The sequence below is a fragment of the Acinonyx jubatus genome, chromosome A3 (genome assembly GCF_027475565.1).
Source record: "Acinonyx jubatus isolate Ajub_Pintada_27869175 chromosome A3, VMU_Ajub_asm_v1.0, whole genome shotgun sequence".
In the NCBI taxonomy this organism is placed as follows: Eukaryota; Metazoa; Chordata; class Mammalia; order Carnivora; family Felidae; genus Acinonyx; species Acinonyx jubatus.
Window position 1 is genome coordinate 83810740 of NC_069388.1, and position 26147 is coordinate 83836886.

General features: G+C 38.1%; 1 protein-coding gene and 1 long non-coding RNA gene across 2 annotated transcripts in view; one reads left to right on the top strand and one right to left on the bottom strand.

Moving 5' to 3' along the window:
* LOC113603214 (uncharacterized) overlaps nucleotides 1–17468 on the top strand; it is a 57177-nt gene extending 39709 nt beyond the window's left edge. The window contains exons 7-8 of the long non-coding RNA XR_003424755.2: nucleotides 10656–10727; nucleotides 14617–17468. This is a non-coding gene — a long non-coding RNA (uncharacterized LOC113603214). The remainder of the gene's footprint in view (nucleotides 1–10655; nucleotides 10728–14616) is intronic.
* Nucleotides 410–25903, bottom strand: DNAAF10 (dynein axonemal assembly factor 10). Its single transcript, XM_015063967.3, has 8 exons — nucleotides 25603–25903; nucleotides 16505–16605; nucleotides 13329–13459; nucleotides 10611–10712; nucleotides 8340–8455; nucleotides 7018–7152; nucleotides 4373–4470; nucleotides 410–1310 (listed from the first exon to the last, which is right to left on the bottom strand). The coding sequence occupies exons 1-8, from the start codon at nucleotides 25783–25785 to the stop codon at nucleotides 1103–1105; spliced, it is 1074 nt and encodes a 357-aa protein (XP_014919453.1). The 5' UTR covers nucleotides 25786–25903; the 3' UTR covers nucleotides 410–1102.
* Nucleotides 25904–26147: the final 244 nt, after the last annotated feature.

The following is a 26147-nucleotide window of genomic DNA, read 5'->3' on the forward strand; positions in this document are numbered from 1 at the left end:
CCAAAGTCAGACGCTCAAATGACTGAACTACCCAGGCACCCCTAAAGTTCAATTTAATTTTTACTTCCATAATTCTGTCCACAGCATAAAACATCTTGTTGGTTTTTTTAAGAGGTTAATTTTCTGAATTTAATATTCTGAACTAGCAACTTTCCAAGAACCCATGAGATCACAGGAAGCTTACATATTACAAATGCTTCAGGTGGCTCTGACTCTTGAGTAGAAGAGTGAGGGAGGGCGGGCTTAATGAAAGAGTGATAAAGTGAATACCTCTGAGCTTTATCAAAAGATCTAGTGAACACTAAGGAAACAAAGTGAATTAAGAGGTACTTATTAAGCATTTATACAGCAAAGAAGTGTTGGTGTCAGCTTTATCACTACTGTTAAATTATCAGAATCAGAGCTTCCATAGATTTCAAAAAACAAATTTATTCATAAAATATATAAAAAGATGTGACAAAAAATAAGGCTAGAAAACCCCACAATCTTATACATCTCAACATCACTTACCACTCAATAAGCAAAAGTCTAATTTTACTCTTATTTCTGAAGTAAAAAGAGGTCATTGTAAATAATATTTCATTTTATGAGTTATACAGCTAAAAACTGTTACCCAAATCTAGTCTGACCATGACATTTTGGTATTTTATAAAGTACTATTCTTTCCAGAAACTTACTGACACTGAAATCTCTCAAAGTATATTTATGAAGGTTAATTCACAGTAGTTTTACCAAAACAAACTTTTAAACTAGGTGTTATGGTAAAGTATTATAACTCTGGTGATGAAGAACAAATTAAAAATATGTTTGAATATAGACAAGTATCAACTTTTTCTTAGAAACAGAGGGGAGATGAACAGAGCTGGCCCTGGAAACAGCGGTGCCCCATGCGCTAACAAACCGCAAACCGGTGTCCAGTCAGGTTGCTGGAACACACCTCTCGGCATTTCCCACCCAGAGACGGGCTAGTCTGGATGTTTGCTTCTGGGGCCTGTTTTCTCAGTCAAATCCAACTTTGTTCAGTGAAGGTCAGAGGATTCCAGGGCACATTCTAAATACTATGAGTGTTCTTCTGGAAGGTTTCAAGTCCAAAGTCTTTAGATCAAATTTTATGGAGTTTTGTAACAATCAGTACTCTTACCATTTGATCAAATGAACTACAGATGCAGAGACCCCTTTTATCTGGACTCCAGTCCAAACTGGAAATGGGCTGAGTAGACAAGGTGACATTCTGCAGAAGGCTGACGGAGCCGGCAACTCCCATCTCTACTCCCTCAGAATCTTTCTTTGACCGCTGAATAGGGTATTCGCTGAGAACAAGACCAGAGTGGTAAGGAGAGAAATCTTAATATTCTCCACATTGTGTTCATATACATATAATCCGTGACTCTATTTTTACTTCTCAGTTGATTACTGGAACAAATAATCTTTCTAATGTTGAGTTTTATACAAAGAGACACTATTTCAACCTCAACAGCTTTAAAGGGGATTGGTTCTACTAAAAAAATTTTTTTTTCTGAGCGAGGAGACAGTGCTTGCTCTCAAGTAGGCTCCATGCTCAGCGTGGAGCCCAATGAGGGGCTCACTCCCACGACCATGAGATCATGACCTGAGCCAAAATCAAGTGTCGGACACTCAGCTGACTAGACCACCCAGGCACCCCTCTCCTAAAAACTTTTAAATATCATCTCTGTTCAGCATAAGTCTGTATTTTCTTTTCATAATAAAAGTCTTAGATTGATCTAGCATTCTTTATGAAATTCACTTGTGTTCCTCACAATCTTTTATTGCAGTTCTTCTCTAGATTCGGCTTGCAGGACACCATAGGCAGAAAAGGTGCAAAAGCAAAGGCTGTGAGTAACACTTGCAGAACCTCACCTACATACTTCCAGAATGAAGAACAGACACTGTTTCTAACCCTCGAGCCCCATGACACAGACCCAATGCACACCTTCTGTGTACCGTTTCCATGGGAATGTGCTGCTCAGGTATTTTAGACCCTAGAATATCATTGCTCCAAGGGAAAAAAAAAAAGCAATTCTAAGAATATTTGTTTTCTTTCAGCTGAAAATATCAATTTATAAAATAAGTAGAGCTGAAGGTTAACAACTGTAAATACTAGTTGGTCTGGATTTGAGAGGGTAAAAAGAAACATCCCTCCCTACAGCAGAGATGAGCTCCTGGTGAAATACAGGGACAATCTGCCTCTGAAGGCCTTTAAATAAAGCCTGTTAGGTATCGACTGTGATACTACCTTCATTTCTTAAGTGCTAATAAAGGCTAAGAGTTTCAAAGGTACAAAGCAACTCAAAAGCAGAGAAGAAATAGAAGTGACAGGCAGATAACCTACTATTCTTTCTTCTTCTTGGACCATACAACTTCTTTTGATTAAGAGGAATAAGATATTCAGATGATGAAAAAATTACAGAATTTTTTTTCAGGTCTCTTAGCTTATTTAGTATTTAAAACATAACATAAATACATATTTAGTATTTAAAACAACAAAGATTTTTTAAACCCTCTATATTGTCTATTAAAGTTTTAAGAATGTATGTTTGTGTGTTTTGAATATACACACACACACACACAAATCAGCATGTTGGGGTTCATTCATTCAAAAAACAATTTCTGAATTAACTAGGTGAGTTCCTCTAGGAACTCTCTGGTGCTCAATAAATATTTATAATTTAAGTGCATTACTACCAAAGGAGACTGGCAAATGGAAATAGAGCTAAATATCATTTTACTTAAACCAAATCTCTTTTGCTGGTGTAATACTTGACAGCAAAGCTCCAAACCAATTTGAAGATTAGACTAGATACCTGTTATGGTAAGGATTAAAGTTCATACTGAGATAAGCTTCAAGTTTCTTTTTTTTTTTTTAATGTTTATTTATTAATTGAGTGGAGGGGCAGAGACAGACAGAGAGAGAGAGAGAGAAAATCCCAAGCAGGCTCCACACTGTCAGTGCAGAGCCTGACACAGGGCTCAATCCTACGAACCGTGAGGTCATGACCTGAGCTAAAATCAAGAGTTGGATGCTTAACCGACTGAGCCAACCAGGCACCCTGAGATTAGCTTCAAATTTCAACTGTATACAAGACTCCACTTTACACTATCGTCAAAAATTCTAGCTGCAAACGTGGTTTGCACATCACACAGAACTACAACTCCGTATGTGGATTACAGAGAAAACTGGAACTAGTTCGTCAAGGAAGCAGCCTAAATAGTTTGGTCACAGGCAGAATAGTGATGTGCTGCTGCACGATCCAATTGGCAGAGACTAATGGGGAGCATGGCCTGGTTTGGGAGAATCAGGTAAGGACAATGGGCAAGGTACAAGGAGAAGACGAGTTACCAAATGGTCTGTCTACTGGGCATTCTCCCACAACTCGTAAAGCTTTTCCTCTGCTTGTTACTCACAGGACCTGTACAGTCTTGATCTCAAGCCTTTTTGTTGGCCAGATCCCTAAATACTTGAATACTTTCCAACTGTGGCCTTGTTTCTCAGCTCCCCTGCTGCCTTCTAAAAGAAGCTAATCAATAGAGAAGTATTTTGTAGGTGTGAAAGTCCTAGCCATACTGAAGATGGTGGTTTTCTTCTTATATCATGAATCAAACTTTATTTTGGAAATATCTTTCATTTATGGGCTTGTGTTAGTGGGTTTTTTCCCCCTTGAGTGATGGAGAAAGAAATACCATTAAGTCTCAGTTTTCGTCAGGCCCTATAAATGAGCAGCTGACCTAGTATGTGCCACGTTAGGGCACCAGGGACTCAGAGCACAGCCAAGGCTGTAACTCACACTGCCTCCAGCACACAGAAAGCAAACTCCGTGATGGGGCTTTTCCTGGAGACCCATCCGTCACCTCAGTGCTGTTTGGATTCTTTCACAACAATGGTATCTGAACTTGGTCAAGTGAGTGATCAGGATCTACAATTAAGAATTCCAACCCATTTCTTATTCTCTAGAGGTTGTGTTCTAATGACCAGACAGTAAGTAATACTTCACAGAAGCGTTTGGTCAAATTTTCACATCCAAAGCAAAACAAAAACAAAAACCGACAACAATAAAACCTAGCCAAAGCCATGATTTTAAGCTATGAAAAGAACTATTCCTAAGTTACCCCGATAGATGGAAGACACAACCAAAATGACAAATATACTTAGTGTGCCAAAAGAAGGTTAATACTTACTAAGTGTAAAATAATGACATTAATTTGAAAAAGCAGACAAAATAACACCCTTTAATTTAAAATCATTATCAAAATGAACTAAGTCAAAGGAGGAAGAAGGACAACCAAGTTCAATCTAATCCTACTTTCCGCCCACCAGTAACTTAACAAGGAGCCATGAGCATCAACAGAGACTTACTACTTCCAGAGGTGAAGGCTGCCGGCGCCTCCAGCAGTCAGAAAGAGCTCTCTGTTCTGTGGCAGGTGTCGGACTTGCCACACAGTTGATTTATGGGCCTAAACAGGATGAGAGGCACATAACTAGTTTTTATGTTTGTTTATATGATAAAGATTGTCCGAGAAGAGAAATACTGTAAAAAAGAATTTTTACCACTATAATTTCAACAACCATTATAGAAGTAATTCAAGTATTTCTGGCACATCTCTTCATAAGGGCTACAGAGATTTATAGAGTTCATAATAAGTAATAAAAGCATCATTTTTCTTTGTGGCTTTACGAAACAAAGTTCTACTGGATCAAAAAAAAAAGATGTTATCAGATTAAAAGTCCATTTAGGTATATAGTACCATATACATAGATTTTACACATGTAAATATCCCTAGCTCACTCTGAGGGAGAAGAAAAACTCAAAGTACAAAAACATACTTCATCCTAAGGGAAAAAAAGGATAGACTGATTTAAAAACAAACAACAACAACAATAACAAAAACAGCCTTTATTTTTTAGAGCAGTTTCAGGTTTCCAGAAAACTGAGTGGGAACTTCAGAGAGTTCCCATATACAGAATGAATTTTGACTTAAAGTTCCAAGAGGCTTATCTTTAATTTGTACCATTTGACTTATCTAGTCTTCAAAATAAGGACCACAGGGACTTATAGATGGGGTTTAAGATTATAATAAGCCAGGATCTTTATTCAGTCATATTAAACTAAAAGACAAAAATGGCAACTGGAAGGTTAACAGCTTGTTAGCACCTCAACAACAGCTAGTAAATCAGTGTTAATGGTGTAATATTCACTGCCAGGAATTTGAAAGACAGACAGAGAGAAAGGAAGGGAGGGTGAGGGGCAGACCTAGGGAGAGGGAGAGACAAGGGGGTAGAGTGGAAGAGAGAAAGAGGGAGGGAGGGAGGAAAGATTTCTGCATCGCAGAAGCAGTGAGACCAACTAACTTGATCTAAGTCATTCTTAGACACTATATTTTAGGGAGTGATTAGTGATTAGGCATTTGACTTAATAGTCATGTAAGGGGATTACCATTAGCAGATTAAAAACACATATCTCAAAATACACCCTTTAAGTGTGTGACAGTCCTCAAGTGAGTGGGTCCAGGCTGTTAAAACCTATTTTGTTTCATAGTTTAAACTTCTCTTTTTCTTCTGGAAATTGATAAAAACAAAAAAAGAGGGGCCATGACCTCTTAAAATACAGTGGCCTCATTTGACAGATTTAGCAATTACTTGATTAAATAAATATAACAAAAATTTTGAAGATGACACTTTATAATGGGCAGATGAGAACCATGTTACAATTGTATAAGGGACAATTTAATAAAGTGCTTTATGTTGTTGATACTTAATATATTCTGAAATAACAAAGGCAAAACAATACTGCAACTTATAGCTACCTTAAGAATTTAGTTCATCAGGCAGTGACAGTAATTTATATGCAATAATAATAATAATTAGCAGCAATAACAACAACAAAAAGACAAAATGGGAAGGTTTGAGAAGTACTACTGAATCCACAATGGAGGGAGAGGGAACAAGAGAGTCAATTTTTATTTCTTGAGCAACTTACATATTTTAATCTTATGGAAACTACAAATCTGTAACCGATCTTTACTTTTACATTCGAGGAAGGTCAGAGTCACATTCCCAATCCATCTCTGGCAAATGACAGGGTGTTGCAGCAGGAATTTATGCAATCCCCTTACTCCAGGCATCACCATCTTTTTTTTTTCTTTTTTTTAACCAGTATTTTTCCTGTGCTCAGCCTTCTCTTCATCTATTTTTGATGTGATAATACCATGTTTCCTTCTAAGCTACCTCAAATACTCTTTGGGACAAGGTAAAGTATGTATGTATGTGTGGATGACTGACTGAATAATTTTTTTTTTAATTTTTTTTTCAACGTTTATTTATTTTTGACACAGAGAGAGACAGAGCATGAACAGGGGAGGGGCAGAGACAGAGGGAGACACAGAATCTGAAACAGGCTGCAGGCTCTGAGTGGTCAGCACAGAGCCCGACGCGGGGCTCAAACTCACGGATCGTGAGATCATGACCTGAGCCGAAGTCCTGAAGTCGGACGCTTAACCGACCAAGCCACCCAGGCACCCCTGAATAATTTTTTTGAACCTACTCTGTACAAGGGTTAATACTTGAAATAATTTCACTTAATGTAGCAAACCAGAATATGAAATAAGATGTGATGAAATGACATAAATGTATATATGTTGATATGTTCTGAAAAGTATATAATTAGATATTAATACAAATACTATATATTTATTAGAAAACACTACGCTAGGTTTTGTTGATCCAATTCTCAACATCAGCTAGTTTTCTTTTCATTGCTCCTAAACTACAAAATAAGATTCTTAGCCAACTGAAGCCTTTATTATAGTCAAGAAATCTAAAACTGATAAACTTTGGGGAAGTACTCTGCACAGAAAAACCTGTCAAGTTCCCACAAGAATATATTAAAAATAGCTCCCTTCATATAAAGACCTGGAAAGAACCTTGATGACTAATTCTATTTATTAGTCTAAAACAAGCTATGAACATTCCTCCTCATAGAAAGACATTTCCCCCATATTTACCTTTTCTGAAACAGAGGCAAAACCTTTGGTTGGATGCTGTGTTCTCATATCAAAAACATGAAACTTTCCTTCCAGTGATGTAGCTACCAATTTATTCATACTTATGTCTTTTCTGTCAAACTCCAAGCTACATACCTGTAATAGAAAATATTTATTATTGATGGTCTAATGATTATTATTCAGGAGGTTCTTTTAAACTAAGTAAAACAACTTTAAAATTATCAGCTCATGTGAAAGGATTTAAATAATCATTTTATCTTTTGAGAACCAATACATCAAATACCTTTAAATGAAAAAATTTCTTTTTGGTTTATAGGATCAACAAAACCATCCTGAGTTCCCCTGTCTTGTAGATTATTTTATAAAGCCATATAATTTTTTACTGTTATTACATAATTATTATTTTTTTAATGTTTATTTATTTTTGAGAGAGAGAGACACACACACACACAGAACATGAGTGGGGGAGAGGCAGAGAGAGAGGGAGACACAGAATCTGAAGCAGACTCCAGGCTCTGAGCTGTCAGCACAGAGCCCGACATGGGGCTCGAACTCACAGGCTGCGAGATCATGACCTGAGCTGAAGTTGGACACTTTACTGCCTGAGCCACCCAGGTGCCCCTATTGTTACATAATTATTTTATACAGTCCAGTCAAAGCTGATTTTAGAAAACAGGAAGGAACCACATTCTTCACTAAAGGTGTACAACTCAGGACCCAAAAATCTGAAAGAACTTGTGGAGGCTGTTACTATTCTAATATTAGCAGGAAAAAAGGTCTCTAGCCTAGCTCATTTTAATATCACACTGCGCATAGCCCACAGGGGTCCACAAATAGGACACAGGAGCTGGTGACTCACCAGGAGTTGTCATACCACATCTGAGTGTGTGTTCACTTTCTGAAGAAAGGATCCATGATTTTCATTAAATTCTCAAAGGGCTCCACAGCTCAAAAAGGTTAAAAACCATTGGCAGGGGGCGCCTGGGTGGCTCAGTCGGTTAAGCGACCGACTTCGGCTCAGGTCACGATCTCACACTCCGTGAGTTCGAGCCCCGCGTCGGGCTCTGTGCTGACCGCTCAGAGCCTGGAGCCTGTTTCAGATTCTGTGTCTCCCTCTCTCTCACCCTCCCCCATTCATGCTCTGTCTCTCTCTGTCTCAAAAATAAATAAACGTTAAAAAAAAAATTAAAAAAAAAAAACAAAAAACCATTGGCAGAGGGGCTGTACTGAGATGAGTTATTAGAGGTGCTATCCTTTTGAAGTAGTTTGGAGGTGGACAAAAACATGCTAAGACAAACTATAAGAACCCAAAGGTACATTACCCCATTTTTTATGTTCGTCTCCCACCGCAATGACATATTTCTGAGATCAAACAGTTTGATATCCCCATTGTCATACCCAGCACAAACAACACGCTCCTCTTGATTATAAGCATTGCCTGGAAATCAAGACACAACATTGCATATCTTTATAAACACTAATTTGAAGGCTGCTAAAATAATGTTATAGAACCTTATACCTTATACATATACCTTATACAAAATCACACTAGGCAGAATCTCATTTTGCCAAACCTGATAGGACATCAAGATTATTAAGTTGGTTATCTAATTTTGCTTTTTTTTTTTTTAAAAAAGCTCATTTGCTGAGATTCTATATTGAAGGGGTGAGTGAAAATGTTTATTGGAGTCTAAGTTGAAAGCAAATGGTCTTTCTCTATTATATCTGCAGACTAACAGGTCAATTACAGTTCAAACATAGCAGGGGTTGGTAGAATAAATACAGCTATGCTTCTATTGCTTTCTTGGTAGTAACTATATTTGAATGCAAATAGAAACTACTTTAAAACCATTTAGTTTGCAAAATGGTGTCTGGTGTTATCTTTGCAAGGAAATCTGAAATACATTGTAATACACTGTTAAACATTTGTATGGATGGTGGCCCCTGAAGTAAATTTATAACCTGTAGTTTAATTCATCCTGCTTGGATCCAGGATATTTTCTGGAGTACCTCTGGCACTCATCTCTCCCCACTACACACACCAATGTGATTTTCCTAAAGCTTCAATCACATCTCATCCTTGCAAAAACCTTCAGAGGTTTGCCACTACCTCCCCACCATCTCAACACTTCTCAACACTGTGGCCCTGAGCCACATTTAAGGCTACTTCTACCACTATTTCATTTAACATACTTACTTTGGCACTTTTCAGGCTATTCCTTATGCTTGACACTTCCTCCCAATTTCAGTGGTTGATATCCTATGTATACTTGGTCTGAGGTCAAAATGCTCTTCCTCCACAGACATTTCTCACTTGAAGATTCCTTCTATATTCATCCATACTTCTTGTGACCTTTTCTCACTCTTACTCTTACTCTTATGACTCTTATCTACTATAATTAGTGTAGATATTACACCCTCTTTACTGAACTATAAGCTTCTGGAGGGTAGTATATGAATCTCTCTCACTTTGCATGCCCACAGTACAGTACTATGACATTCATAAAATGGTCAAATCAATGGATTGTTTTTCAAACTTAATGTCCCCGATTTTAAATTGTACTTATGTCCCTTAGGTCAAAGATGAAAGGCTTTAATGGCCCACAGATAATTACTTTTTAATTATCACATCAAATTTTAGATGATGATTCTAAATACAAATCCTGAAATTTCTCCCCAAAGCGTACATGTGTTAAGTTTACATATTCTTGCTCATTATATACAAACACATAGTAATTCCCATACGATAACTTAGTTTTTAATTTGGAAATCTAAAACTTTCCTCTGATTAAATAATAGTGCGATTTTAAAATAATATATAGAACTTAAACAGTTCACATATACTGTTAAATCCCACTATTAATGTCTGTTATCTATATAGTATTATACAATGAAAAAGGAGAAAGAATTTCAAATTTCAAACAAAGTATGACCCATATCCTGTAGTAGCAAAAATTATTTTCATTTTCGCTCCCAGTAAGAGATACTAAGGAATATCAATTAGTCCTACAAAATCAATATTCACTTTAAGTATAGTAACAGAGGAACATTGTTATCAAATTATTAACAAATAATTCTGTAATGGCATAACTATGTTCTAGAAAATAAACATCCTCTGTGTAGAGTATAATGTAAGATTTTTTTAGGTCACCACTTGTGTTTCAGACTCTGCTTAGTTCCACTAATGGCACTTGACTCTAAACTAGGTCCACATTGTCTCGTTAGACCCAAGTATGTAATAGTAGCAAATATTTTTGAGCACTTAATAATTTAAGCACAATTCTGAGCACTGTATATGTACTACTTCATTGAATCCTCATAAAACTATTTGGTAAATTCTATTACTAGTTTCACTTCATAAATGAAGAAACTAAGGAACAGAGAAGATTGCTAAATTGCCCACCTCACTCAGGCAAGAAATAAAAAAGTGAGGATTCAAACCTAGGCGCCAGTGGCTGACATTAACCACCATCTCTATTTGCCTCAGTAAACTATCAGAATAATCCAAAAAACAGACTGTAAAGAGACTATCTTGAACCACTGTGCTTTTTACCATCTGATACATCAAATGCAAGAATTCTTCAAGAATTTACCAAATGCCACAGTCCAACAGTCTCTCTTGTTTTCTCCTTGTACAGGTTCCATATTGGCAACAGGATCATCTTTTTGCCTTGGGTCCCACACCTTCACAGTTCCTGTTGTGAATACGAGTGAGTTGGCAAAATTCAACAGTGATTGAGGACATTTCTGCATTCTCTTCCTATGACTTCCTACGTACATGGCGGTATTACAGATACTAAAAAACCTGAAAATTTTTCACATATTTCTGACTTCTAAATGGGCAAGTTGTATTTAATATCAGAGATATAACCCATATGTTACTGTCTGACTTGATTTCCAAGTTAATAGATACACAGAAGAGCCAACAACTATTCCAAAGTTATCAATAAGGTCTGACCGACAAGGCAAACACAAATGTTATGTAACTCAGATCAGGTCTTATTTTCTTTGAGCCTAAAACTAACGTACTATTTACTTAGACTAATATCAGTGTCATCTTAATTTTTATTTTTTTCCATACTACCCATATAATCATTGGCATTTTTCTTATACAGATGAATAAACTCTGATTTTTACATTTATGATATCTTATATGGGGTTTTAGAACACTATCTCACATACAATTAAACTTAATTTCCCTGTGGCAATAGAGATGAGGGAAATATTAAATAAAATTAACACATATTTCTTCTCAATTGAATTTCAACTCCCTCATTTTACTGAAAATTGCAGGACTACTAACTAAACTCATCACTGCCTAGGAGAAATACAAATGCATTTAATAAAATGGCTGAAAGGCAAGTAAGTACTTGAGAGAGAACAGGAAAAAGGCAAAAAATCTTTAAAAGGGAAATAAACTCAGGAAAAGGGGAGATATCCCACTAGATATCCTTAGAGAAGGATAAAATAAAGTCAGTCATTAAAAAGGCTACTTTAAGGAGAAAAAAATTTCTCACAAATGTGACAAGAGATTATTATATCACTGTAGAGGGTTCATACAAATCGTTAAGATTCATATGAAATTTGCAATAGTTAAATGAGCAAGGAACATGAACAGACAATTCACAAAGCAAAACTAACTAGTAAACAAATATAGGAAGAAGTTAACACAAGTGGGAATGCAGGACCATTTTTACTTATAAAATTAAGGAGGGGCATCTGGATGGCTCATTCGGTTGGGCATCCAACTTCGGCACAGGTCATGATCTCACGGTTCATGAGTTCCAGCCCCACATTGGGCTCTGTGCTGAGTGCTCAGAGCCTGGAGCCTGCTTCAGATTCTGTGTCTCCCTCTCTCTCTGCCCCTCCCCCACTTGTGCTCTGTCTCTTTCTCAAAAATAAACATTAAATAATTTTTTTTTAATCTAAAATTAGGGGGGAAAAAAGAAAATCAGTGCTGGTAGGACAGACTCGAAATCTACCTCATCAACTGTAGCTGAGAATGTACATGAATACTTTGGCAAGTCTGACAATAAATTTAAAAAATCATAAAACACATTTATTCTAAAAAAGTTAGATACATGATGATACTCATTCCTTCATTATTTTAAAGTCACTCTCCCAAAACAATAAACAAAAATTTAAAGCAAAGTGAGTGCTTATTAACAAAGACATGGTTAAGGACACTGTGATATATACATAGAATGGAATATTACAGTCATTAAATGGTAATTATGGAGACAGCAACATTTGCATATGACAAAACATAAAAAAGATAAAAATCATATCTAAACAACTACACAAAATTATATGTAAGATTGGAAAGGAAAACAAATCTAATGGTTATGTTACTGTGGTAGATTGAATGCTACTTTTCCTTATATATTCCATATTGCTTTTATGATTAAAAAGAATAATTGATTTTAATTTTTTTAACATTTTATTTATTTTTGAGAGAGAGCGAGTGGGGGAGGGGCAGAGAGAGAGGGAGACACAGATCCCAAGCAGGCTCCAGGTTATGAGCTGTCAGCACAGAGCCTGATGCAGGACTCATACCTTTGAACTGTGAGATCATGACCTGAGCCAAAGTCAGATGCTTAACCGACTGAGCCACCGAGGCACCCCGGATAATTGATTTCTAAAACCCAGACACTGTTGAGTAGCTACTAGAAAAATACATCTCTTTTCTTTTAAAGTAATTTCCTCATGGTCTCGAGCAGCCAAACCCACTAAGACACCAAATTTCTTATGTACCCATCGTGAAGCAACAAAAATTCTGACTCCATTACAGTCATTCGGAACAGCTTTGAACACCAACAGACCTGTCCCTTGCTAGTCACCACAGGGCAGGAAAGCGGAGTTGGTGCCCTTGGATCATTCTACGATGCTCAGTAGAAGGATCACGGAACTTCAATGTTCAACTAACTGTCAATATGACAATTTTCACAAGTACCAATTCTGCTTTTTAAAAAAAGAAAATGAAAAGTTGCTGCCCACCTTATATTGTTTTTGAGCTGCCTCAAAAACCTGTAAAGCAATTTTAAATCTTTCAAGGTTCATAGGAAACTATGGTTGTTAGTAGCTGAACTTGCTCAAAACTAAAATAGCAAGTGCTATGCCTCTATCTCAAAATACTTCAAAAGTCTGAAGCAACTGAGGGATATGCAATTAAACTTGCCCATTAAAAAACACTGTTAGATTTAGGAAGTCAAGGCCTCTGAAGAGGATTTCCATATAGAGAGGACATATTGTTGCACAGAGACTTATCTAAAGAAAAAAAAAATTTAAATACACAGAATACTTTAACTTACCATCTCGGCTGCCAGTCACGATTTCAGGTGCACCTTCCCCAATTCCCAGTCCGCCTACACCATCTATGGTATTTATAATTTCTTTATGGCCCTTTACAGAATATACTGGGATCTCTGGAGCTTCCAAATTCCTAGGCAACAGAACACAGCTTCTTAGTTACTCCACATGTCCTAAACATTTAGTCCACTAATGAAATTTAAGAATGCATACCATATTTAGATTTTTGTTTTAAAACAAGGGTTTTGCTGACATATCGGACAAAGGGCTAGTATCCAAAATCTATAAAGAGCTCACCAAACTCCATACCCAAAAAACAAATAACCCAGTGAAGAAATGAGCAGAAAACATGAATAGACACTTCTCTAAAGAAGACATCCGGATTGCCAACAGGCATGTGAAAAGATGCTCAACGTCACTCCTCATCAGGGAAATACAAATCAAAACCACACTCAGGTATCGCCTCACGCCAGTCAGAGTGGCCAAAATGAACAAATCAGGAGACTATAGATGCTGGAGAGGATGTGGAGAAACGGGAACCCTCTTGCACTGTTGGTGGCAATGCAAATTGGTGCAGCCACTCTGGAAAACAGTGTGGAGGTTCCTCAAAAAATTAAAAATAGACCTAGCCTATGACCCAGCAATAGCACTGCTAGGAATTTACCCAAAGAATACAGGAGTACTGATGCATAGGGGCACTTGTACCCCAATGTTTATAGCAGCACTCTCAACAATAGCCAAATTATGGAAAGAGCCTAAGTGTCCATCAACTGATGACTGGATAAAGAAATTGTGGTTTATATACACAATGGAATACTACGTGGCAATGAGAAAGAATGAAATATGGCCCTTTGTACCAACATGGATGGAACTGGAGAGTGTTATGCTAAGTGAAATAAGCCATACAGAGAAAGACAAATACCATATGTTTTCACTCTTAGGTGGATCCTGAGAAACTTAACAGAAACCCATGGGGGAGGGAAAGGAAAAAAAACAAAAAAAAAGGAGGTTAGAGTGGGAGAGAGCCAAAGCATAAGAGACTCTTAAAAACTGAGAACAAACTGAGGGTTGAATGGGGGGTGGGAGGGAGGGGAGGGTGGGTGATGGGTATTGAGGAGGGCATCTCCTCCTTTTGGGATGAGCACTGGGTGTTGTATGGAAACCAATTTGACAATAAACTTCATATATTGAAAAAATAAAAAAAATAAATAAATAAACTTAAAAAAAAATAAGGGTTTTGCTATGAAGGTAATTTATACATTTACTTCCAATATTTTCTCTCCACTTTAGCTTCTTTTGAGCCCTTAATGAGCACTGCCATCATTCAACTTGGAACTCAAAGTCCTGAGCACACTCAGTGATTCTCAGAGATGATCTATCTAGGACCTCTGCACATGACTTACCAGGTGAGCTTACTAATAAATACAGATTCCTGGGCTCCTCCACAGATGTAATGGATAAACAGCCCCAAATCTGCTGACTCTTTGGTCCACTGAAGTCTGATAATCACTACTTTAAACATAGAGTAAATTCAAAGTGATTTAGAATGTTTCCAAAGTAGGCCTTGGTAGTCTGATCTTGAGATCTTTTGGAAGGATAAAATATGAGTAGTGTTTACTTTGTATATGTTTCTTCCTTTATAATGTATTATTTTCTCACTAAATTCCTTACTATTTTCATCTAGTTACATATTTTTCAGTGTACCATCATGCTGGGCACAGCAAATCTACAGTCGAACTGGCTGAAGCTTGTCTAAATCCAGGTTAGTTAAGAGAAAGGAATGCAGGAAAGCACCCACTACTGTGGGTGTCTGAGTCTACCCAAGATGGCAGGGTGATGAATGGCTCAAGTAAGTTATGTTAATACACCCCTTCTCCTGCCTCCCTCTTTTCTCCTGGAGCTTCTATCCACATTTCTCTTTAACAAGTCAGTTTTTGATAACTTATACTTAAAAAAAAAAATGAAGGTAGCTATTCACGAAATGTAATCCCAACTTATTACTAGGCCAAGATTTATTAGTAAAATCTCCCTAATTAAAATTTCAGATAGCTCAACCTAGGAGACCATGTTTATTTTTGTAGCATCATTGTGAAAGAATCAGGACTAAACAGGACTGAGATTCCACTTCAAAGAATTGCTTTACTGTTTGACTTTAAAATACTGCTTTTTACAACACAAAATTATAAGACTTAACAATGAAAATAAGTCAGTAATACCTGTGACTATGCTAGGAAACTCTATTAGGGAGACAGTCAATAGTTATATTTGTTGCTTAGTCTTATGCTGAAATATGTTATTTTTAAAAAGAACATTCAGACTGGTTTCTCCCAAGTTCTCTGAAAGTATATGTAAGAACTGATGCATTCTAATAAATGCTAACTTAATTATTAAGCAGTTAAAGCAAGGGGAATTAAAATAGCTTCATTCTATTTTATGATTCATGTCAGTAATTTAATAAGAAAGCAACAGATTCTAAGTGAGAATCAAGAAAGGTCACCTTAGAAAACATGAAGTAGAGAAGATAGTTTCTTTCTAGAACATTACTATATACTTTAAACAGTAAAAATAAGACATATTCTTGAAAAGTAATTGAGGAATTTCAGTTCATGCAATCTAAGTAGGAAATAACTAAAGGTAGAACATGAAAATTATAAGCATTTGGCATAGTTACGGTCTTGTTCATTTGCAACAGGTTTACATTGATTTGCTCAATAGATGTGTTCCTAAAAAGTTGTGCTTAGATGTGCAGAATTTTTTTAATGAATTGGGAATTCTACATTAAAAAATTCAAACAAAGAAAACCTCAGTGTATCATTCTATAATGCCAAATGTCTCACTGAAATATAAACAGTATCTTAAGTTTTCCATGTTTTACATGTGTGGGGAATAGCCCTTTATGTACAAATACAGGGGATTAAATGCTAGCACCAAACAGCATGTGTGGAAATAAATATTGGTAACATTATTCAAACTAGCTAAAGAAAAACAGTATTTTTAAATGGATTTTGAATATGAAATCTAGAAATATATATTAAAGGGCAATTCTTACATTTTTATAAATAGTTAAAATTGAACAAGGAACATTTTAAAATAAGAAACCCCCCTTTCAGAGGAAGAGTAACAAGACTATCAAGGAAACTGCCTATCTTGCGTCTTAATATTGACTAAATAATCTTACCATATATGAAGGTTTCCAGCAAAATCTCCAGTAGCTAAATATCTCTGCTGTAAAGATGTTGCACCAAATGTTCCACACTTAATGGGTTTGGCCTTTTCAATCTTGACAGAGGGAAGGAAAGAGGATACATTATTTATGTAAGCAGCTATTTATAATTCATGATATTTATGGCTCTACTATGGGCCTTAAATAAGGCACATAATATAAAAAGCAATGAAAAATTTTCTGATCAAAATTATGCTTTTCCTTTCATCACTTTTCTGTAGTTTAAAAGTGTGTAACTGTCAAAAAGAATGAGTTTTAATTTTGCCTTTGCTCTCATCTCACTAATGAGACATTCAAATGCTGACAAGTGCACCATCTCCATTGGTTTGCAAATATGAACATTTCAACATTTCATGTGGTATTCTTCTCTAAGATCCTCAGTAGGAATAAGAACATAATGAAGATGTTATTCTTTCCAGATGGCTACAGGAACAAAAATGTTCATGTGTCTCTTATAGTTTTCCCTGCAGAACCCTATAAACTGAGAGTGTTTATGTCACTATTCTCTCTGGGACCTTGTCAATGCACACAGATTTGTAGATGTGTGAGTGCCAAAGGCACTGCTATTGCTATGGATTAGCCAATATTTTGAAGTTTCTTTAAAAAGCTCTGTTTCAAGTATTGCATATAATCCCATTAGTAGAACAACCACATACCAATGCACTAGTTAAGGTACATGGCTTAAGGAAATCAAGTCTAGACCATATTATCAAAAGGATCCTAAGAAATGATATCATACAGGGGCGCCGAAGGTTGGCTCAGTCAGTAAAGGGGCCAACTCTTGATTTCGGCTCAGGTCATGCTCTCACTGTTGGTGGGATCAAACCCCATGTCTGGCTCTATGCTGACAACAAGGAGCCTGCTTGGGATCCTTTCTCTCTCTCTCAAAAATAAACAAACATTAAAAAAAAAAAAGAAATGATATCATACAATACCCTCCTGTCATAGGCAAAGAGCTTGAAGCACACAACTTTACACTTTTGCCCAACTTATGCATTCCAACATTTTTATTGAGTTCCTACTAAATAAAGTCAATGAACTGAACAGACTAGGATACAAACATGAATGCGATTGGCCATGCCCTCAAGAAGGAGTTTACAACCAAAATATCAGTTCCTATTTGACTCCTCCCACATATACATGCTACTCTTAGCTACTCCCACACTTGTGTGGGTCATCCACTAATCTCCTTTTACTCTGTCACCCCCACCCACCCTAACCCCACCTGCCCTGATTCTCCTGGAGTCAGCTGCTGCCTTGGCCCCTGTGAACTCTGGGCAATACGGAATCTGATGAGGCTTGATGCCTACCCCACTCCATACTCTAGCCCTATAATATCACCTCCATTTACTTGGCCTCAACGGGGTAAACCTATTGTCTTAGTCTGTTATAAACTTTAAGATTTTTATTCTTTTTTTTTTTTTTTTTTGAGAGAGAGAGCGCATGTGAGCGGAGAGAGGGGCAGAGGGAGAGAGGGGGAGAGGGAGAGAGATCCCAAGCAGGCTCCATGCTGGGTATGGAGTGGAGCCCAATGCAAGCCTTGATCCCACAATGGGATCATGACCTGAACCGAAATCAAGAGTCTGATGCTCAACCGACTGAGCCACCCAAGAATCCCAGATTTTTATTCTTTTTTTTTTTTTAAGTATTTATTTTGGAGAGAGCACAAGCAGGTGAGGGTCAGAGAGAGGGGGACAGAGGATCAGAAGCAGGCTCCTTGCTGACAGACTGACAGCAACGAGCCAGATAAGAGGCTCAAACTCACGAACTGCGAGATCATGACCTGAGCCAAAGTCAGAGGCTCAACAGACTGAGCCACCTAGGCGCCCCTATTCTTAATGTGTACAAGAGTAATACATGTTCCCTACAAAATTCAAACAAAACAAAAAACTGAAGGGAAAAAAGTGAGTCTCCCTTTGATGCTCCCCAGTAGTAATCCCCATCATTCTAGATCTTTTTCTACACGTTTACACTAAATTAAACACATAGGTTTAATTTAATATAAGAAGGCCCTTATATTTTGCTTTGACTTTTTTTTTTTTTTTGACATAACAGTATTCTGCATACACTTTTTTCCCTCCAGAGTTCTCCAGTTTCCAGGGGATTTCTTCTTGAAACTTTTCAGTTCCTGGGCCAATCTCATCCCTCCTAGTAGGTTTGGCCTGTTTCATAGAATTAAAAAAATAATTTCCCTGCCACTTTAAATGTTTGGCTAGGCACTTCCATAGAGCAGTTTTCAAAGAAAAAAAAAATCCACTTAATACAAACTAAACTGAACTTTTCTCTCATGATTCAAAAGATATTATTATATGGTACAGGGCTTTGGAAACTCCCAGCTTGTTAAGCTTTCACACTGTTTGGGAACTGGAGAAATGAGCAGTTACTATGTAGCCAGGTCTACAAGAAAGCATTCACAGCCTCAGTGGAAACTGCCCAGTAAACAAAAGCAGTCATCTGTAATAACATGGTTGTAAAAGACCCTATTGATGAGGAACACAAAATTACAAGAATAATTTTTTTAATGCATTTGTAGTCCCAGATAGTTACTCAGAAACCTGATATTCACTTATTTCAATTATTTTTTCCAATTTTACTAAAAAAAAAAAGTTATAATGCAGCAACACGAAGAATCAAAAATTTGGCAACTTAACAAAGCGGTTTCCAACTCCAGATCACTTTTGTGCTCCCCACCTTCCACTTCCCCCAAATAAAAGTAACTGAAATATCACTAGTGGCACAGCACTTAATCACTGTTAGGACACAATTTCTACGGTTAAAGTAATTCAGAGTTCCAACTTATGCCAACTGATAAAATAGACACCCACTCCTTCCTCCACTTATGTTACACTGGGCCTGGATGCCCCAAGTAAGAAGTCACTGGTCATGGCTCCCCCGGTCTGAGGCAGAGGGTGAAGATGGGCCTCTTGGGTAAGCAGCTGGTAGGCCTCATGGACAAGAATATGGCTCCAGGGACTCGTGGGTTAGGAGCTGTGGGGAGGTTGCATCATGTATTGATAGAACTCTCCAGGAAAATTCTTCTCAGGGACCTGGGAAGACTTGTCTCCCATTTTCTCCTCTTTTACCACCTAAAGCACTCTGCTTCTCACAATTCCACTATCACTTGGAGCCTTTGATAGGGTTTCTCTTCTTCCTAAACCACAGAAGAGTTATACCATAAAAGCTAACCTCTACTTTTCAGTCCCTACAGTGAGCACATGGTTCTTCGAAGATTTTACTGCTGGTAATAAAAAACTAGGAAGCAAAAAATTTCCTCCCTGTGGTATTTCTTCATCTAACTTTCACCTTTTAAGCCTTTGGAACAAAGATTCTCAGACCATGCTCCTAGAACACACTAATCTTCCAGCACCAACATAAATTTACACACACAGATAGAACCTTTAAAAAGCTAATAGACAGGGGCACCTGGATGGCTCACTTAAGCGTCAGACTTTGGCTCAGGTCATGATGTCATGGTTTGTGGGTTCAAGCCCCACACTGGGCTCTGGGTAGACAGCGCAGAGCCTGGAGTTTGCTTCAATTCTGTGTCTCCCTCTTTCTCTGCCCCTCCCCCACTCATGCTCTCTCTCTCAAAAATAAACGTTAAAAATTAAAAAAAAAAAAAGCTAATGGATATGATTTTCTCAAACTTAAGTTTTCTTCAATATTTTGTTTACCTTGTCTGTTAGAAAGTATTAGCAAATGAACGCCAATAAGAAAACCTGGAAATGAAGATTAAAGTTTATGTATGGTTGCTTCTTGTGATATAAAGATCACAATATGTATAATATAGTCTGATTTTTCCACTAGAAAACCCCTTCTTTGTATGGAATTGGAACAAACTACTCGAGTATTTCATGGAGTTCCAAAAACAGCACCACAATGTCCAGACACTCTGGCACCTGAACACATCTGAGAATCTCTACCTTAAAAGGAAAGAAACCAAACTGAGAGCCACTCTATTACAATAGATCCTATACTAGATATTTCCACATCTGTCATTGCACAAATTCTAAAAGTCAGTCTTTTTTTTTTTAACTGTTGTTATTTATTTCTGAGAGAGAGAGAGAGAGAGAGAGAGAGAGAGAGACAGAGAGAGAGACAGAGACCGAGCACAAGCCAGGGAGAGGCAGAAAGAGAAAGGGAGACCCAGAAGCAAGAAGCAGGCTCCAGGCCCTGAGCTGTCAGCCCGGAGCCCGACGCGGGGCTCAAACTCACGAACTGCAAGATCATGACCTGAGCCAAAGTCAGAAGTCCAACCAATGGAGCTACCCATGTGCCCCTGCAAGTCAGTCTTTATTGAAATATAATGGAATGAAATAAACTGCATCTACATTTAGAGGCAAAGACTCACAGGACTGGTACCAAGGCCTGTGGTAGACAAATGTACTAAGCTCTTTGAAATCTTGCCTTGATTCCTCTGACCTCATTTCCTGCTTCTCTCCTTTCTACTACACTCCAGCCACATCTGCAACTTCCTTTTTGCTTCTCAGACACAACAAAGTCATTTCTACCTCAGGACATTTGCATTTACTATTTCCACTGTCTGAACTGCTCTTCCCTCACATCATGTCTGTCTTCTCCAAGTTCAGATTTCAGATTAAATGTCACCTCCTCTGAGAGGCTTTCCCTGCACCTCCAATCTGAAGTAGAACCCCCAAATCACTATCACCCACCCTGTTTAATCTTCTTTATTGCACTTACCAATAGAATTATTTTATTTATTCAATGATCTCTGTCCTTTCTAGAATGAGTACCATGAAAATGGGGCCCTGTAGCATCTGTTAAACACCTTAAGGTGCTCAACATTTGTTGAATAAAAATATAAATTAACATCTATTAGCCTCTCATTCCTAGTGCTGGAGAAAAACCATTGGGAGTCCACGATCCCATTTCTCCCACCATGTTTTCACATGACACACCATAGTTTTTGGTATCATTTATACTCAATAATGAAAACAGCATCCATATATTGAGCACATCTATCAGATACTGTTCTAGATGTTCTTCTAGTCTAGGCCATCACTTTTCTTCCTCACACAACTGCAAGCTAAGTGTCTGCAACACCCCTTTCCAGATGAGGAGACAGATTTAGAGGACTAAGACTTGCTCAAGGTCCATACAGCGAAGAAGACTCCAAGTTCTTTATACTAATTGTGGCTGCCCCCAGACCTACATGTAAATCAATTAAGTTTATTATGTAGCCCCGATTCCATAAACCAGAGAGTGATTAGAAGTACCAAAAATGTTCCAACCTTGAAAAGGACTGGTGAGTAAATGGTATTGTCACAAACTGAACCTACTTTCAGATTCGTGTCCTCTCACTCCTACCTTCATTCATATCTTTACAAGATATATAGTTATCTATGCCTCCCTCCTGTTCTCTTTTCTCCTTATACTAAAGAAATACAGATTTATAGATACTAGCAGTCTGTTGTGCAAGAATAAAATTCAACTCAAAATATAAAAACATTTTTAAAAAACCTCAAATGTATAAACATCTTATTATTTGCATGGCAGTGAGGACTGCAGTTGGCCAAGAAAGGCTGAGCTCTCCTGGCAAATGGACTTATAGAAGCAAGGGTGTTTTCTCTTTCTAAGATATTCACGGACATCATAATAGCTAAATTAAGAAGGGGCAATGGAGTGAAGCTAATTTCTTATAGTTCATAAAAAGGTTCCTTCCCTGCTTCTGTTAAGTATTTTACCTTTGGGAAACAAGGGTTTAAAAAAAAATCCACTGGTTACTTAAATTTTCCTTGCTAGGGAAAAAAAAAAACCAAAAAACAAAAAAACCACAGCTAAAAAGATTTATTTTGCAAAATTTATTCCAAAAAGAAAATTGGTTTATATTAATAACTTTTGCTGTAGGACCCTGAAAATGACCATGACTTAGCTGTTGGTTCTCTTTGCTACAATAAGTTAACATGATTAAGGAAGCCCATGATGGATAAGTCCCATGAGAGCTATTTTTGTTCCATCTGTGGGTGGGTCTAGTACAGCTTGTCAGTATTTCCTCCTCCACATCCTAGCACTGCTTTAATTAACATTAAAAGAGTTAGTGAACCACATGGTAACAAGCAGTGAACTCAGTGGCACAGGGGCTAAAAAAGCAGAACTTTATTCACTTACTAAATTTTAAAGTATAAACATCCACAACTATGATTCCAGTTTTCAGGGCCGCCCCAGTCCTCTGTGCCAATTAGAGGAAAGTTGTCCTTTATAGGCTGAGGAAGTCTCACATTCATAAAGTTTGATGAGAAAGAGACAGATTTCAGTTTCCACTTAAACCCTGCAACCCCTTGTGTGGTGTAGCAAACTGCTCAACTATACATGAAGGCCCTCATTCCCTAGCTATCCTTAGTAACAAGATAAGGCAAACATTAACAAAGACCTGTTTGCTTCCTTCACATTTTTACCTTGGATACATGGGCTTTGGAACACATAACTTGAGGTGGTTCCACACTGAAGAATCAAGTATTTCAGAAATTCATCTAGCCCCATGGTAGTCAACACTGGTACTTGTTAGAATCACCTGGTTGAAGTTTAAAAAATACTGATATCTAGGCCTCACTCTACTCTAAATGAAGAGTCGCACTCCATCAGAATTTCTTAAGGTGGAACCAAGGCATGAATGTTTTAAAACACACACACACACACACACACAATCTATGACAACAGCAACAGAACATACTCAGCTGATCCTGACGCACAGTAAGAGTTGAGACCCATTGAGCCTATATTTAACTTGTATTCTTTTCCACTGCACCATAACAGCCAAACACAATCTAAGTTCTTCAATGTGTTTTTGCATTTGTTTTATCCTTTCTCTAGACAAGAGGCTTTTTAGAAGAAGGGACTCATTCTTCAAGTACCTCTGGTCCTTCTTTAGCATGGTATCCTGAAATAGGTTGTGAACAGAGACAAAGGGCATTATTTCACTCTGTGGAACAAGTGTGTTCCTACGTGTATACAAATTATACCTTATTTTAAAAAGTTAGAGTCTGTAAATGTTCTCTGGTTAAATTTGATGCTTTTTGGTATTTGTTCCTAATACTTCACCTGCTTTTGTCTGCTATTCCAATGTTTCCATTTGTTCAAACCCTGACCCCAGTTGATTAATGATCAATAAACTGATATTTAAATTTTCCAAGTTACATCCTTTTACAGACTATACATTCACTCATCCTTGTAACAAGTAATTTATTGAGTGGTTGAACTTTACAAACCACAGTGATGAAAAGACACTGTCCTTACTCTCCAGGAGTTTACAATCTAATTAGAGATTAGACAGAATTACATTATTTCTGGAGCAGATAAGAACCAGCATAATGCAATGTAAAGAGTTTACTTTGTGTGGGGATCAGGAAGGGATTTCCTAAATCAAATAATCTGAACTGGACCCTAAAATAGCAACAGGTGCCTGGGGGCTAAGTGGCGAACAACATAAGCAAGGCAAGGTAGAAAAGGATAAGTCATGTGTAGGAACTCTGAGTACCTGGCTAGAAAAGACAAACTGAGGTGCCTGGGTGGCTCAAGTGTCTGACTCTTGATTTCAGCTCAGGTCATGATCTCACAATCTGTGAGCTCTTTGCTAACAGTGCCAAACCTACCTGGGATTTTCTCTCTCTTCCCTGCTCTCTCTCAAAATAAGTAAACTAAAAAAGAAGAGACAAACTGAACAAGAAAACTGGCACTCATTGAAATTTAAAGTGAGATGGGATCGATCTTATATCCCTTCTAATCCAAGCTTGCCTATCCAAATTGTATTCATTCTTTATCTACCACAGTTTTTTTTTTTTGTTTTTTTTAATGTTTTGGTTTATTTTTGAGAGAGAGAGCATGGAGAAGCAGAGAGGGGGACAGAGGATCCCAGGCGGGCTCTGTGCTGACAGCAGCTAGCCCAACTCAGGAACCCTGAGATCATGACCTGAACCAAAGTCCAACTCTCATTGTACTGGGACACCCAGGCGCCCCAACCTTTATCTACCAGTTTAAAGCCAATCTTCTCCATGCAGATTCTCTCCATAGTTTTTAATCCCTGGAGCTCTCAACCTTCCCTGTAGTCTATTACAACCCTAATACTTGATTATGACTGATCACCTGAGATCAATGCATTTTTAAAACTGTAAACAAGTACAAGAATATTAGTTACCATCATTATTCTCGAATTCTTTCACTAATGATCTTCACAAAACTTGTAAACTTGCTCTTGCCACATCCAGTTAAAAGTCCTTCAGAGATGTCCCACTTAAAAAAGCGTAACTCCTTTAAACAACTTAAAGACCTTGCAAAGTTTGGTCCCTGCTTACCACTCCCATCGCTGAGGTTCCGCATACCCTGTTTCCTCTGGAAACCTCCTCTATTCCTAGTTTGGCCTAGTTAGCATCTACTCTCCCAAATCTGTTTTTACTCTCATAGAACCGTGTTCCTTTATGTTAGAGAATTCATCTGCTTGTATTTATGCATCGTCTGTTTGATCATTTAACTGATTCTCTCTCCCACTAGAAAATAAACTCCGTGAAACCAGGGTCATTGTCATTCACATGCCGGGGAATATCAGACAATCAATTGATACTCGCTGAAGAATAAATGTTTCGGCTGTCTCCTCCAATTACAATGCAGGCATCACGGTACCAGCTTTGTCTCTGCTTATAAGAAAAAGCATTTTACTAACAGGGCCTATTAAAAAGACTCCACAAACAACTGCGCACTGCCTAGAAGGGCCTCGAATTTAGATAGGAAATCTTAATGTCACTTCCCAGGGACCCCGCTCTGGACTGCGAGGGTGACTGCAGGAAGGGGCCAGCAGGGCGCGGATGAACTGGCCAGCCGAGAATTCAGGACTCGAACCAAAGCATTTTACGTCGGAAGTATTCCTCAATCTGCGATCATCTTCGTTGGTTCCGCGCAGCTCGAGCTGTGCTTTTCGGGGACGCTGGACGGAGGCTTGGGCAAAAAGAAATGCAGACTCCCCCCAACCCCAGATCCGCACTCGACCCCTCACCAACGGTAGTCCCAGATCCTGGAACTGGGCAGTCCCGCTTGGCACCCACCTCCCGAAGCAGCTTTAGGTCCCCGTGCTGGATCTCATACAGTTGAATGACGCCGGTGCCCCGTGCGAAGTTGCCCATGGTCACAAATTTGGCGCTGCAGGGCACCCACTTACAGTCAAACACCGTGTAGTTGAGGCCCTTCTGAATATGGGAGATGATCTGAGGCTTCTCGAAGGCCGACATGGTCCAGCCAACTTCCCCCCGCCCAACCAGTACACCCAGACCCTGACAAAACACAAACCGGGAAACCAGACTCCAAACATTAACGCCTTTCGCCCTCCCGCTTGCCGTAGTAGCCCCAAAACCAAGGCGAGTTGGATTTAGTTGTCTCGGATAATGCCCGATGCGCCACTGAAGTGAAGCAAGATTTTTCTTCACTGACAGCACAAACTTGTTTATCGTCTTTACCTACTGCCTTTCGCACATACACATATTGGAGATTGCAAATGCGTCGGCTGGGAGTGGCGGAGCCAGAGGGCACGACAGGAATCCGGCATATTTTAGGATATTCCCCCTTCCCGTCCAAAAAACGCACAAAATCCCGC

What these genes read in the sequence shown, in the direction of transcription:
- DNAAF10 (XM_015063967.3), bottom strand. Translation starts at nt 25,785, where the DNA reads ATGTCGGCCTTCGAGAAGCCTCAGATCATCTCCCATATTCAGAAGGGC. An exon ending in GCTGGAAACCTTCATATATG is followed by an intron (nt 13,460 to 16,504) that starts GTAAGATTATTT and finishes TCTGTTGCCTAG; the next exon opens with GAATTTGGAAGCTCCAGAGA. An exon ending in CGTGACTGGCAGCCGAGATG is followed by an intron (nt 10,713 to 13,328) that starts GTAAGTTAAAGT and finishes TATTCACAACAG; the next exon opens with GAACTGTGAAGGTGTGGGAC.